This window comes from Varroa destructor, unplaced genomic scaffold (assembly GCF_002443255.2).
Source record: "Varroa destructor unplaced genomic scaffold, Vdes_3.0 BEIS01000006.1, whole genome shotgun sequence".
Lineage (NCBI taxonomy): Eukaryota > Metazoa > Arthropoda > Arachnida > Mesostigmata > Varroidae > Varroa > Varroa destructor.
Genome location: NW_019211459.1, coordinates 27,240,051 through 27,255,811, shown reverse-complemented (window position 1 = coordinate 27,255,811; position 15,761 = coordinate 27,240,051). Strand labels below are relative to the sequence as shown.

Here is a 15,761-nt window from a genome sequence, read left to right as displayed (position 1 = left end):
TTTTAGTCGCAGCACGCATTTCGATTTATTAACGTACATTAATTTAACTTATTTACAGTTCTTATCACTCCTGTATATAACTTTATAATAATTTTAATATATTCGTATGCACATTTTTATATAGAAATAATAAACACATTTTTTTGTTTTTCATCTAGAAGAACTATCGATTTTAAATTATTCGACTAAATTTTAATACTCAATTAAATCGGTAGCCTGCTTTCTCTTTACCAATTCTTTTCTCAACTATCTGGGGTAAATATTGTGATTAATATATAATAATTTTGAAACCACACACGAGCTTCTGAGAACTACGTTCGATTACTTGTTAAAGCCTATAACACCAAAAAAAATACAAAAGCGCCATTGTTATACTATTTGGTGCTTTTCTTCTGATTAATTCCTCACCAATCCGAAAAACTTCCAAAGTTACCGGATGTCTTTTGTTTCTTGACTGAAGGGATCGGCTCTTGTAATGCCTTTGCGAAGGTTTTTTTTCTAAAAATTACCGAAAATGTATTATTAGAGTGAAGCTTTGTTGTTCTAAAGAAATATAACACACCTCATGTATGGAACATAAATTTAGATACTTATACTTCGGGTGAATTATACGCAAAGCTTTTATAATACTCAAGCATACGAACTGTTCCAAGGAAGAAAGATAAATATAACAGACCTATTCTCCAGGTTTTCTAGCGGCCTAATGCTGAGCAACAGCTATATACTTTTTAATATCAAAATAGCGCACTCGATTGAGAACAGAGGCATTGAATGCAACTTACTTGAGTTCCGGATTTATATACTTTCCAACACCAGTCGAAAAAGTTTTTAATTTAACTTTGCTGTTTTCTCGACGACGTTCCTTCAGCTCTTCACCTTCTTGAATTGCTTTTTCCTCATCACGTTTTTTCGCAAGCTTATTTTCAGCAACAATGCAGAACACACAAAAGTCAAATCAGTTTGACAAAATCGCTGGCTGAGATAAAATGAATCTTAAAAAAATGAATCCCAAACACCGCCAGCTAAAAGTTAAAACAGTTTTCAACGGAACTCAGTGCTGAAATACAGTTAAGTTTCAACAGAACTCAGTGCTGAAATATCCACTAATCGCACCAGCTTCTAACACTATTGCAACAATATTTACCTAGCAATATTACTAATATTTCCAATGTAGTTTAGCTTAACCGGGACAATGAATTGTAGTTTGCCTGCTTTTTAAACTATATATTGGATATGAAAGGACTCAAAATAGTGTTTTCCTTTATAACTAGAAAGCAACCTTTTTATGCCACTGATTTAACCATAATATCGTAAGATAAGCATAAAATGTTACCAACTTCATCATCAGCTTCTTGAAACGGATTTACAAATACTGTTGCCTTAATTAGGCGAACTTCTTCAATCGGACGATCTTTATTGTCAGTTTCGATCTCCTCAATCGTTTGCAGCGTTGGCAACCCGCCAACCACCTAGAAAAAAATAAAAAACTAGTATCATGTATTATTAGGCTGTTGCAAACGAATTCGGCTAGCTAAGAAATTAAATAACTTTTAAACTACACGCCGCTAGCAGGCGAAACATTACTGCTAATGTGACTTCTCGTCTTCCAGTAAATTGTGAGTTGAAACCGCTTGAGTTTACTTTAGAAGAAATGAATTTAGAAGGAAAAATATATTTTAATCTCGAAAATCAGCCTCTATTGGTTAAGATCTTGTTAATCGAAAGCCACAGAGCTTCAGAAATTCATCGAAGATTGGCGAATATATTACGCAAGGAAGTTTTAAGCGAACCCACAGTGTATATATATATACGGTACAAACGTACCGAGCAAAAAGGACGGGAGTCTTGAAGGCCAAGCAAAAGCTGACTAGATGCCGGGGCCACAAAAATAAGCACGCAGTGCCGCAATCGAAGAGGCTTTTCACGAAAGCAGAGCTTAGAGTCTGAGGACTTTGTCAGGCAAAGTTAGCGTTTCATACGTCTCATAGAATTATATAAATACTGGAAATACGGAAACTGAATAAAAATGAGTATATCCTGAATTGACTCCGGGCTAGTTGGAATACATGTAATGAATTCCACGTGCAATTTTCAAAACTTTAATCAACGAAAAATTCGCCCGAAACACATGGTCGCTGTTGACGAGGTATTGTCGATAAATACCCAGTTGAAGAGAGACTAGGCGACAGAATGGCGTCGGTCTAGAAAAAAAATCAAGTCCGCTAGCAGTGTCCAATAGATTCGGACCAAGGTGATGGTAGCACCTACAGTGAAAGCCAGAGACACCTGCTTGTATGAGATGCTCGCTAAAAATGAAACAATTAATGCAGCTCGCTGTTTTGCGTTCTTCAAGGGACTCATAAATCGTAGACATGGCAATCGAAGGCACGCAGTGTGGTTACTTCATAATAACGTCAGACTTCACTCTGCACCTCAACGACTTTCTGAATTGAACAAAGTAGTACCCTGCGTTGGCTTAACCTGCCGATTTTCCCGATCCAAATTCGTGTGATCACGAGACATGCTTAGAAAAAGGTTATTGGTAAACAAGCATATTTCACTATCGAATTACTTTAAGAAAGCCATAGATAGAGATGTTATATATCGGAATGCGAATATTAAATATAGGGGCATGTAGAAGTCCTAACACATTAAAAAATCGTTCTAGCTTAACTAATTCAAAAGTAATTCAATTTCAAAGTATGTCATATTCGCTCGTAACGGCCAATAAATATATTAACGAAAATCTAAACGATTCACTTGTAGACTGAGAAACATGGTATCTAGAATTTACGTAGCTATTTGTCTAATCTCTAGAATTTCGTCTTGCTTTTTTGTATGAATAATAGCACTAACGGATTGTGAATGTAAAAAATATGATATTTTAAATCGTTAAAAAGTAGAAATTGATAACATAAAAGTTGGTCACGTTATACAAAACGTATTAACTGAGCAGTTTCGTGTACGCACCAAGCAGATATTTCATGTTTAATAGAAATCGATAATTCACTCGAAGTTATAATATGAAGACATTACCTTCCCGAATACGGTATGCTTATTGTCGAGATGTCTACATGACCGGTATGTAATGAAGCTGAAAAGTATTTTAAGGAAAATGTTACGTTGAAGTTATGTTTTTCGATTTAATTTAAAACTTTCGTCACAAAAGAAGAGCAAATATCAAAATATAATGTTCATAAACTCAGTCTCTATATTGCTTTATAAAGGTTTTTTCATTTTACTACCTTGTTTTTTCAAACTAAATTTTAAGGTTTTTTAAACTAAAATTTAGGTACTACTTTTATTATCCACTTCCATTAAGCTAGTCTCATAGACAGATTAAATGATTAGGTTAGTAACATACTGTTAAAAATATACAGAGAATTTCTTTAAGTGAAAAATTGAAAACTGGTATAAGCAGGTTGCTTATAGTATACAGCATCAGAACTAAAATATTTCTCTTTATCCTTTTTTTGTGCTGAATAAATTTAGTATTGTTCAATATATATCTACAGATTACTTGGAAGTTATACGATGTTAACTGATATAGGGACTGACTGCTTGACTACAAAATATAGTCAGCTCTAAATAGGTATGCTGCGGGACACCTGAATGAAAGCACTGATATGTCATGCGTTCTCGGTATAAGAAATAATCAGCAACAACCTGAACCAATGCGTAGAATGATTAAGAGGTTGAAATAAACAGCAAAGGAAAACTCACAATTGAGACTTGTTTGTGTTTGGTCCGGAGTTGGCCATACTAAGAACACCCCTGCCTTGGTGAACTAGATGCGATTTGAATTCGTCCGAAAATGGTTCGCCCCAGGCTGATTCGCCACCTCGACCTGTTCCTGTCGGGTCTCCGCCTTGAAGCTAAAAACAGGCCAGGTTTAAATCTCATAATTAGCACATTGTGTTTAAAAATAAATCTGTGTAGGTCAATGTTTTCGCAATTCTTTTATGTGGTTAGTTACTTCAAAAAAAGTTGCATCTTATTTGTGGAAGTATTTAATCTTGCGGAAGCTCAATTATACAGGTCGTTGTCCAGTCGAAACTGCGTTTGTATCTTTTTTTTGTATGTATTTTTAAGAAGCTAAAAAGGTTACACATAATGAAGACCTACTTTCCGCAACGCCGCATGTTCCGCTTTACTGGAATTCAAAGGCTTCTAAATGGTACTAAAAATAATTTATGCTATAAATTAAAGAAATGAGATATCCACTATACCTCATGACAATACTTACGATAAAATTTCGAATAGATCTATGAAATATAGATCCATCATAGTACTCCCTTTCGCAAAGCTTGATGAAGTTTTCGCAGGTCTTGGGAACGATATCACAGAGCAACTCAAGGTTAAGGTTGCCATGGTTTGTTGTCAATTGAACATAGCCTTTCTTCTTGACCATAGAATATCGGACGACGTCGTCCTCCAATATAGCTGAACAATAAAAACGTACATCTGTTTTTTAGGGTGCCTATATATGTACTGAGTGAATGTATTGAATGAATTCGCTTCACGATTCTTCATATATTCACAAGCTAAACATTTGCAGTAATGAAAATAACACGCGGCATGAAATTTTTTTCATATCCAACTTTTTTGAGTATTTCTGTTGTTCTGCACGCGCTTTGTTAGCACAATTCATCTGCCACGTGATGGCTTACCTGCCTCGACTCTTGTGGATGGATCTACGGCCGTTGAGGTAAAACTGGCTGCTGCAGCACCTGTAGAAAAATGAGCGGCATTGAATCGGTCCCTTGCAGGCTTTTCGGATCCGGATTCGACTTTCGCTGCCGGAGGCTAAAATTTTATAAACCGAAAATTAGCTTTTCCTAAAAACTTTCGAAATTAATCTAATAGTAACAAAATAACTATACAACATATATGCACACACAGGTATTGCTGCCCATTTTTGTGATGCTTGCTATCTAAAAAAGGCTTTTACAACATATTTGTTTTACATCTAGAAAAATATGTACTATGCTGATACTATACTTCTTGCGAACTCTAACAATAGCTTTGTTGGGTATAAGTATTTTTTTGTACCTTGTGCTCCTTGTCGAGGGTATCGAGAATATCTCGAGTCTCATTGTTGATATGTTTAAGGTTCGCACGTGGATCCTTTTTCGCAGATTCATCTTCAAGACGAAGATTGTTCTATAAGTTAATACAGAGTAAAATCACGCATTATTTATTACTTCGTTATATTATTTAAGCATATTAAATAAGTCACCTCAATAGATTCTTCTACAGATATGTAGTTAATGATCGGAGCAATTCTCACAAAACTTCTCATTTCTGACTCGACATCGAGTATATAAGCTATATTCGCTATATTATCACTCAGTTGAGATTAACTCGGACGAGCTCTCTATTCATGCAAATTTATTATTTTAATGATTCTAATAACGATCTATAAAAAAACAGGGGACTTTACACCAGTATTATACCAAGTAACAATTAAACGAAAACTATGTATAAATAAGGACTACCTTTAGGTGGTAAAACGCTGACAAATTGAATTTTTCAAGATTCTGTGGATCTTGAAGATGAATGACATCAGCACGTGTAAAGGGTGAGTCATCGAGAAGATCCTTTAAACACAATTAGCAAAAAACTATTTAAACCAACAACGTGATGGTAAGGCAACTTATGCTAACACGTGCTACTTTAATTTTTATGTTGTGGAAACAAATAGGGTTGCCAGAATTTTTTGCTTTATATCGTAAGCTAAGTTACACAGTACAGTTTATCATGCGAATCGGTATACTTGTAAAAATGTCAAGCAATTGCATAATGACATCAGAGTTAGCGGCCTCTTTGGGCGAAATTAAGGTCAGTTTGGTTTATATCTAAATGTACACATATATCCTAAAATAATGCATACGCACATTCAAGACTTAACTTTGTAGGCCAAAATGGGCACAACCGGTAATATTGTAATACCACGTAGTCTGCCGATATGTGAAAATACTTTTTGTACTTTCTTTAGCAGATCGGTCGTATCTTGTAAGATAAGGAAAACATGCACCTTTTTTTGACTCTAGATAATTAAACATGTCAGTAAAGCAAGAAAAAGGTGTCAGGGATACTTCATTCGAACATTTTTAAAATCCTACTGGTATTACCCTTCATATTAACAACTTTTTATGATTAAGTAAACTTGCCTTGAAATTTTTCGCTTTGAAGTTGAGCTGCTCAACAGCTTCATACGAATACACGTTTCCAGTCGTCTTTAATGCAACGATATGTGAATTTTCATTGAAAACTTTGAACAATACTGGACAGTGGTACATTCCATCAGCATTTTTTTTGAAGTGTAGGGTAATCAGGGATTTTGCTTCAAGTTTCTGCAAAAAAACTTAGTTAATGTAAAAAAAAAAATTGAGCGCGTTCATTACGGCGCTGCACCGGAAAGCTTGATTAGCTAAGGTCACTTACCCTACTTAAAGTCAAGCTTGTATAGCAGGCAAAAGTAAACCCATTACAGATCTTATGCAACAGATGACAACCGAATAATATATATATATATATATATATATATTGTGTACACGATTAGATAAGTCATATTGGATTTTGTAACATAAGCTTTCTCTTTATTATTATAATTATATAATTATCCAACTTAAATATTTGGTACTCTCAAATGTTAACAATAAAACTATTTTGAGGCACTCCGCGTATCAGAACAAGGGCGCTTATATAGTTTTTACCGCTTTCAGATCCTCTCTAATTACTACCTAATGTTGCCTTTTCTAGTCGCATTTTTTATAAGGGAAATTACAACCAATATATGCTTAAACTCTACTATAATGGCTTTTGACTTAATACACAGTGAGCAAACCTGTGCTATGAATACATGTTTATAAGAAATATATATATTCAGGTTTTTATAATTATTCTCAAACAAGCCTAAAGCCTTTTTCCCATTTCTCCTTTCACTCATGCTAGATGTGCACTAGAATGTCGAACTTTTATTATACGCTGGACTAGCAAAATACAAGCTTACCTTTCCCGAGGTGGGATCGATTCCAAACTTTTTAATAAATGGTGCAATATTTTCGAGGTCATAAACTACACCTTCGCTTGTACACATCGGATTTTCAAACGGTTGTAATGAAAGAGCGCAGTGGTCGAATGGAAGCCGACGAAATTCGCCTGAACCGCTGGTGCCTGCAACATGATTTCATCCCAAATAAATGATAAATATAAAAACACATATTACCAGTTTTTCCAGTGTCTACATGGGATGCATAGCGTATAATACCAAATAGCTTTTAGGACTATGCATAGTGAAAAGCGGTACATGTAACTCTGTGACATAACGGCGTGTTCACGAAAAAACCTAGTAACTAAACATGTAATCTGATTAGCTGCCCTTCATCTGTATGTTCAGCTGACGGATAAAAAATGTAACTACCTTAATTATATTTATTATGTAAAACATTTGCAGCGCATAGCATGCGCCGTAACGTTTAGTCGAATCTTCATAAAGATCTTTGGAAACCCTATCTAACTTACCAAAGCACGATATTTTAGTAAATGATTTAAATGAATAAAATATTGTGCTGTCGAAAAAGTGTTAACCATCTTTCTAAAAAGATGGCTTTAAAATCTCAGGTAATATGGGTCTGATTGGCGCTGGTGCCATTTGGATGCTGGAGTAAATGTACGGAGTTATTAGAAAGCCTTTATTTAAGCCTAAAATAGAGCGACTGAAGATGAGTGAAACTGCTGAAAGCTACTACAATAAAGATGCAGATGCTACCTCGGCTCATAGAAAAATTGTGGCGTTTATAAGAGGACACGTTTCAAAGATGGTTCCGTCCTTTTCGTTTTGAAACTTTCTTATAAGAAGCAGTTTTCATCATAGTCGACGAATTATAGAAAAAGTTGATGAAACTATTGCGAAAGCTGAACAAGACCAATGCATGAGTGCACATGACATTGTCAAAAGACTAAACACCCGCCACCAAATGGTTTAAAACCATTTGTAGAATGCTACTTATAAAAAAAGCTCAATATTTCGATGCCGCACGAATTGACGCAAAAAATTTACTCGATCGCATCTCTATCTGTGGAATATCACAGAAACGTAACAAAGTGGGGTCATTCCTAAAGATCACAATTGATAAAACGCGTCGCATATGACAATAATGTGCAAATAAACAAATTAAAAAGATGCACTCCGTAATCCACAGGAGAGCCTACACTGACGCCAAAGGAGGTAATGTTATGTGATTGGAGAAGAATTTTACACTATAAGCTACTGCCGCCTGATAGGACGATTGATTCGGACCACAACTGTCAACGACAAACGATATTACAATAAACCATTAAAAAAAATTGCTTAAGAAAACAGTAAAAAAAACAAGTTTCGAAGAAAAGCTTCGTATTTTACCATGACAAGCTAACCAGCCAAAATTGAGAGAACTTAGATGGATAGTTTTTATGCCTTTGCCGTATGGCCCGAATCTTGCACCATCAAATTATCATTTACTTCAACCTCTGAAACTCCCTTAATGATAGTAATTTAGTTTTAAATAATCACAATACATTGACCCTTGAAGACTCTTGAAAAATTTTCTTTAGCAACTCTGCCGGCGTATTTGTACATATAAGGCTGTTTTCCACATCAGAGATGTATATGTATGTAATACCTCAACGTCTACTTAAGAAGCACATTTATGACTATATACTTTTTATTAATTTATTTATTAGACTTTGTTAATATGCTAAGACTCCTAAATTTGTACAATGACAACAACCATAAAATCAAATACGATACAACATTTTATATGTACATCCAGTTTGATAAATTTATGCATATCTAAGACGAGGCAGTTTCTGCGGCATTAACAAATCATTCATTTTGCATTAAATGAAGGCGGAAAACTCATTCACACATCAACAGAAAGCTGTAATAGGCCAGGCCCTCTTTCATAGTTGACCACTTTAGAAGTTCGTCCAATAAGCGTGTTTTCAGAATGGCTTAAATGATTCACTGCTGTCTAAATAATGACAAAATAACCCTGCTCCTGTTTTGTCCATGCTTAATGATGCATAGAAGAATTCAGGCTCACCAAGATCGCACATTATATTAGCACCATTTCAATTCAGAAAACCTTTGCCTTCATAAGGCTGTTTCCCAGATTAGAATTACGTTATTTATTAGTGCTAATATATATATATATATATATATATATATATATATAATTTCATACATTTGTTTCATCAGTATGAGATATTCAATAATGTCGTACAAGCACGAAAGGTTTGTCGATATCCAGGCTTCGAGCAAATTTTTACTATGATCATGCAGTTATATGTTAACAAAACTTTTTTTTTAACAAAATAAAAGATAACGTTTTTTTTCATTTCGTATTGTCGTCATAAGGGACTCAACCACAGGTTTGAGAATGCAAAAATATCACTATTCTTCAAAAAATAGTGTAAAGTTTTCCAATACAGCCTAAATTGAAAGTTTAGCTGAAATTTTGATCTTTACATTTTTCAGATGGCGATTCTTGAATCACTCTTCCATTTCTTCAGTTTGCTCAACTTCCTCCTCTTCTTCCTGCTCCATATCTAGCCCACCTTCCTCTTCTTCTCCTGGTTCTTCACCATTTACGTCATCACGACCGTTGTTCGTATAACTATGGCCATTGATTTTGCGCTTCTTTGTTGCGGAGATGCATTGATCATTGTCATTGCCTGCCTTGTCTGCCTCTTTCTTAGTCTTTTTGCCTTGTTTCTTGTTCAATTGAAAATGCTCCCCAGGAAAGAATTGCCGGTATACTCCATTCAATCGTCGCTTTACCTTTGAAGGCATGTTTTTATTAGACAGATCCTTGAACATAGCCCTAAGAAGGGAACTATGGGAAGGCATGGGATCTTCAAGTTCTGCCTCTTGGCATTTTTTGCTAATGAGTCGCATAAGGTCGAGGAACTCGACGTACAAATTAGTTGTAAATGCCAGTTCTTCTCTGCGTTCTAATAGTCCACTAATCGCAGCTGCCAGCTTCTTCATCGATTTCTTCAGACGTTTTTTTTCAATGTTTGCTGGATTACAGAGTTTTAACGCCGCCACTAGAAGGCCCATTAGCTGAACACGTTTATCGCGCTTCTGTACGCAGCAATCCACTAGTACGGTTTCAATGACGTCGACCATGACTAGGCAGTGCTCGTTAAAAACCTCAACAAACCGGACAAATACTGGAGGTGCAACAGGCGTCATTTGTTGCTCAATATAGGTTTGAATTAAGTCACGGTAAATACCGAAGTACCACTCTTCGTCATCATTCCGTATTTTAACACATTTAACAACAAACGGCAACAAACTGTTTAGTGCAACTCTCAATTCAGGTTCGTAAACAGTACGAATTTTTTCAGCAATCAGCGTACCGAACTCCTTTATTTCGTCTACGCTTGCCTCGTCCGTACAAAGTGTGCCCATTTTCAAAGAGCTAACATCTCGAAGTGTCTCTGCGATGTGCGAGACGATTGGCCGATGGACGTTTTTAGCGCGCTTTGAGGTAGCGAAGACTAGAAGAGTTCTGCAGATAAGAATGATATGCGACAGAGATACATTATTGCTCTTAACATAAGAATCGAGGATGTGAAGACATTTCATCTCAAAATGCAACGCTTGCAACTCTTTCTTCTTACTCTCTTTTTTGTTTGCAGATGAAAGGGATCTAAAACGCGCCCCGAAAGCTGCTGATATGGCTTTATCAAGTTTCATCATTTCCTCGTCTGTAGCTTCCACTTCAGATTCGCTGTCGTCGCTGCCAGCAACGCCTAATACTGTCGACAGCTGGTTTCGAAGGATTACATCCCCGAAATCAATTTCAGATCCACTTTCGTTTTCTTTTTCCTCAGCCGCATTGCGATTTGTTTCAGCTTCGTAGTCTTCTTTTTCTTCAGAGTCGTCGTCGTCGTCGTAATCATCCAAGTCTTCCTCACCGCTCGTTAGCTCCTCTAGCTTCGTTAGATCTTCAAGTTCTTCATTGCCTTTAAATACGCCCAGTAAGATAGCCAGTGAATCAGTGGTGATGTCCTTATGCAAAAGAGCCAACGCGGCCATAATCATCGATCGGAAATGATTATTTTCGACAGAAAGCGCAGCTACGAGAGCCTCCATAACCAGGTCAATCCATTCTACCTCGTCAGCTTCTTGTGGACCATTTAAGAACGCCTTAGCCGAAGACATCAGGTCATCAAGAACAGTGACATCCTGTTGAATATCGAGCGCGTAAGACAATGAAAGGTAACCCACGAGAATTCGAAATGCAACGCAAGTATCTGCTTCTTTGTTGCACTTGTTTAGTTTCAACATGAGTTTGTTCGCTGAACGAAGTTTTTTTTCATGTCGAAAGGACGCGTGTCGGTTGTCCATATTGAGGTAGATATGGAGGACAGCAGCAATATTGTCGGCCGCCTCAGCAAGCGAGTTTGTCTTGCCTGAAGGTGCCAATGCTTTGAGGAGTGCTTGAATATTTGGCTTTTTGCTGATTCGAGCATCGCCGGAGAAATAGGTCACAGAAATGTACTCGCATATATGGCGCTTGAAATCCGGTTGATTAAGCATGTTAGCCATATGCGTGAGATTAGCCAGCTGTTCCATGATAATTATGTCGAATTTTAAATGACCTTCGTCTGGCTGGTGTTCGCCATTGATTCCTTGCAAACCAGCAAGGCGTTTCTGCAATTTTTTCGAATACCATCGAACGACATCAGGCTGCGCTTTTTGAAGAGTCTTTGCTACCAGAGAGCTCTTTGTCATGTGATCGAAACGGTACCCTTTCGAGTGGCTAAGTACAAAACGAAGTATATCCTTAGCCTTTTTGTCAGCAAGTCCCTCAAGTGTGGTTACGAACGATCTAGCTTGAGCATACAAAGGACTTCCAGTTTTAACAAGAGGATACACTAGCTGATCAACATAGGTTTCTTTCATGAGAAAGTCCAGCGAATCAAATTGGACGAAGGCACTCTTCAGCATATGTAGAAGCAGAAAATGCTTCTCAGCCGTTGGCGCAGTTGAAAGCTGGCCTACCACAGTCGACCAAAATTCATCCAATTGGTCATTGTTAGACGCCTCTTCCACCATAATGGGAACCACGGGGTGTATTTGTGGTAGTTGTGAAGTGCTTTTCTGCAACACTGAGCACATTGTATCCTGTTGAAGCAGCTTCTTTGAAGTCACTTCCCCAGCAAGAGCAGGGCAATGCTGCCGAACTAGTATCATCAGATAGACATCTAACGGCTTTAAATCTTCTGAGTTCCCTGTCAAGCGCCGTTGTATCACTGGCCACGCCACTTGTTCAAACTTATCCTTGTCTATAGAGAGTACGAGTTCCGCAAACAGATGACACACAATAGATTCGAGAAATTCTTTCTCCCCCATCGAAAGCATATCATCCGTGCACTCTGCCAATAACGGAGCTACACGGCGCGCACGGATCAACGCACCCCAAGCGAGAAGACGACCAATAAATATCTGCGCTTTGTCCTCTTTTGTCTGAAGACAAAGCCACTTATTCATAGATTCGATAATTTCTTCCGGAGTGTAATGAACTCTTCGAAGGAGTTCGGTAAGCGCAGCGGAATAGCCGATTCGAGCGCACTTATTCGATGACGCCAATCCACGGAGAAGGCGTTTTAAGGTGTACTGTCGCCTATCTCCAACATTGACCTTCAATTTCTCGGCCTCAACGTGGCGATCTTCTCGGGTACCGTCCCCGCCACTGGAGTGTTCGAATACCAGCTCTACTATGCAAGCGACTGCTTCAAGTCGTACTCTGGAGTCGAATTCGGCCAATAGAGAAAACTGGTCCAAGAAGCTGACTGGATTAGTCTGTCTACCACCCGGAACGTCTAAAAACAGAACCACAAAAACACAATGACACAACGCGCTTAGTAGACGGTACTCTAGCGAGACTCTACCACCCGATCAAACAGTACTCGACGAACGCTACTTCTGATATTGCAGTCACGCTACTTCATCGTCACTACCATATACTGCCATTGTGCCTGGGTGAATCTGAAGATCCGCAGTAGGCCAGACAAATCTGCCGGTAGCTTGCGACGCCGCACAGGCCCAACAGCACTGGATAGCTCATTGCAGGCGACAACTTGACTCAACTGCCAATCGAGACGTTGAAGGTTCAGGCAGGACATTATTCTTTTATAGAAGACGCAGGCATGTTTGTATGACATTCTTTGTAGGAGAAAGTGACGAATAGGTTCCCATTTCAAGATCGCCCCGCTTGCAGAATACGACTTAAAACGGTTCACGATCGAGACGGCTTCTTTCCTTTCGATCGAGTTTTGTTTGATAATTATCGTGTATCCTAATAATGGTAATTATTATAAGCATGAAAATAACAAATGGGTCTCAATACAGCTGGAGGTTCTATATTACTATAAACATAATGATATTCATTAGTGTATTCAAACTTACCAGCCTTTTTACCACCGTAAAGGGTTGACCACTCTGTTGTCGTGAGATACCTGAAAGGAAAAACGATTATAGTTTTTAGAGACTATTCAACTAAATATTCAAGCTAGACAATTACACAAAGCTATTATCTTAATCTTGGTAGTCAACACAGTTATTTGTTTTATGAGATCTATGCTAGACGTTAATAACCGTACCTGATTTACTACACAGTACTTAATGTTGGATGTTACAGATGGTAAATGTGGCCATTTCTGGTACATAATAAAATGGAAAAAGTATAATAAAATATTATTAATGTTTATTATTGCATCTTGTACTTGTCGCTCGAGTTTATTGGCAAGAAAGTATACATTTTCGTGCCAGAAGCACGTTGAGCTTGAGTGGTGTGGATCAATAGATAAAATCAAATGAAATAATAAATAAATATTCTTTCATCAATGACCATTATAACCTCACACATGTATTTCCGAGTCGATCTATTTTGTATACTTGTACGAGGTAAGGGAGGATGTGGGTGTAACAACACCCGTACACGCATTTACGAACATTTTAATTGCCTTCTAAAGAAACAATCACAACTAAAACGTCGCGAAAAGACTGATGTCGCTGCTTAATACGTACATTTTGTCTTTTTGATGCTGTTTTTTTCCCATCTTGGCTTATTAATGTGTAACGACTTTAATCTATTGGAAAATCTCAAACCGCACTTCGCACTGAACCGCAGCACAGGCCACCTAGAGTATTCTACGTCTCTAGATGAACCAGTTCGGTCTATTGTCATAGAGGAACGAATGTATTTAATCCACACTTAAAGCCGAATCTGCACATGTAAAACCTATCTCACCACGTGCAGCTCAATTGGCGCTGACACCGCGAATCTGGCCGTCTGCGCAACGCCTCACAAACCGCACAACATACAACGACCGCTAATAACAACAGTTTCTTTTGAGTACCAAGCACTCACGCACAGCAGCTAAAGGACGACAGACGAACGCTGCCATTACCTGTTTCTTGCACCACTCACTGGCGGACGACGCCTTACGATAACATTTGAGTGTGTTAGGGACTTCCCGCGCAAATATTTGAAATGCTCTCAAGCATATTTCCTCAGTGTAGGCACAATTAGATCTGCATTAAAATACGTTGGCGACTGCAATTTGTCTGAACATCGTAATAATATGTATTTATACGATCATCTAACTACATTTTAAGGTAGGCTAATTCGGGTCAGGCACCTGCCGCAAGTAACACTGCATAAAGATAAATAATATTTCTATCTGTAACCGTTTTGCAGCTCCGAAAATCTGCTTACGTGTATAATGCATTGCGTTTTGCGGCTTTTTTGAGTCGAAATTTCTCCGATTACATTACCTAATTAAAACCATCCAAAAAATATTTTAAACTGAATTACCACTAACGACCTAAAATATTAGAATCGATTCGATGTAAGCCGAAACAATATCACAAAGCAGGCTGTAGTCGTATCTGTCAGTACGGCTATTATTATTAGATGGTAACATAAGGTCTGCCCGCATCTACATGTAATGACGGAAAACTTAACCTATACATACATACATGAAATGTCTTTTTATTGTAATTCCACACAGGAAGTTTTACTTGCCGACGCTAGCATTTTAAGTTACGAAAGCAACCAAAGCTATAAAGGGTTTTCATTAAGTCAGTTATAGCACGATTGTGGAGAGCAATAGAAATGTTTGCTTATCGCTTGTTTTTTTTTTTAATTCTTAGTTTACCAGTGGTTAAATGTTAGAAGGTTATCCCTTTCTCCTACAGTCTCTGGTCATTATATATGTGAGGCTAATGATTCCGCTTCAGTCACAAAACTTTCTCTGGAACTTAGCCTGGGAACTTTCTCTGGAACGGTACGGCACTGCAAATATTCATTAGTGATTTTCTATCAGTTTAAAAGCTGCCGAAACATCGTTTCTAGGGGGAGGCATGTACTAAAAAACTTCGTATCCAAAAGTACTCTTTCAAAATGACGTGGTGATGAGATGAGGCCATCTCCCTTAGAGGCGGAGTCTTAATTAAACGTAAAACATATCTCCTTGGTTGCATCTACGGCGGGAAATCGATGCCGCAGGTGCACTTCTTCTTCGTCTGAGATACGCATCTTTGGAGTTTAAATTTAAGATAAATTTTGTGAGCTGGACAAAGCGGTAGCTATAGACCGATGATACTGAACAGCAAGCAAACGACTCTCCAACAGTATATTCTGATATCTGAGCACAGAAAAAACGGAGTGAGCGGAGCGTTTTCCGAACAACCTAAA

At 37.7% G+C, this 15,761-nt stretch overlaps 1 protein-coding gene across 5 annotated transcripts; it reads right to left on the bottom strand.

The window, feature by feature from the left end:
- LOC111252782 (RING-type E3 ubiquitin-protein ligase PPIL2) lies at nt 1-14,454 on the bottom strand. 5 transcript variants are annotated; one of them, XM_022811213.2, is made up of 13 exons: nt 14,090-14,451; nt 13,469-13,518; nt 7,016-7,179; nt 6,174-6,356; nt 5,499-5,600; nt 5,053-5,163; nt 4,671-4,806; nt 4,247-4,443; nt 3,724-3,875; nt 3,037-3,094; nt 1,338-1,469; nt 783-916; nt 1-498 (listed from the first exon to the last, which is right to left on the bottom strand). In XM_022811213.2, the coding sequence occupies exons 1-13, from the start codon at nt 14,119-14,121 to the stop codon at nt 405-407; spliced, it is 1,545 nt and encodes a 514-aa protein (XP_022666948.1). In that variant the 5' UTR covers nt 14,122-14,451; the 3' UTR covers nt 1-404. The 5 variants fall into 5 exon arrangements, with proteins under 5 accessions (XP_022666948.1, XP_022666949.1, XP_022666950.1 ...); XM_022811214.2 differs by lacking the exons at nt 13,469-13,518; nt 14,090-14,451 and adding an exon at nt 9,515-9,655; XM_022811215.2 differs by lacking the exons at nt 13,469-13,518; nt 14,090-14,451 and having other exon boundaries at nt 6,174-6,367; nt 7,016-7,154.
- Between the last annotated feature and the right edge of the window lie 1,307 nt (nt 14,455-15,761).

Coding starts and splice junctions, on each gene's coding strand:
- LOC111252782 (XM_022811212.2), bottom strand. CDS start 14,121: ATGGGAAAAAAACAGCATCAAAAAGACAAAAT. Junction 13,519..14,089: donor CAGCATCAAAAAGACAAAAT/GTACGTATTAAG, acceptor TTTTCCTTTCAG/GTATCTCACGACAACAGAGT. Junction 12,883..13,468: donor TTACGGTGGTAAAAAGGCTG/GTAAGTTTGAAT, acceptor TTCTGTTTTTAG/ACGTTCCGGGTGGTAGACAG.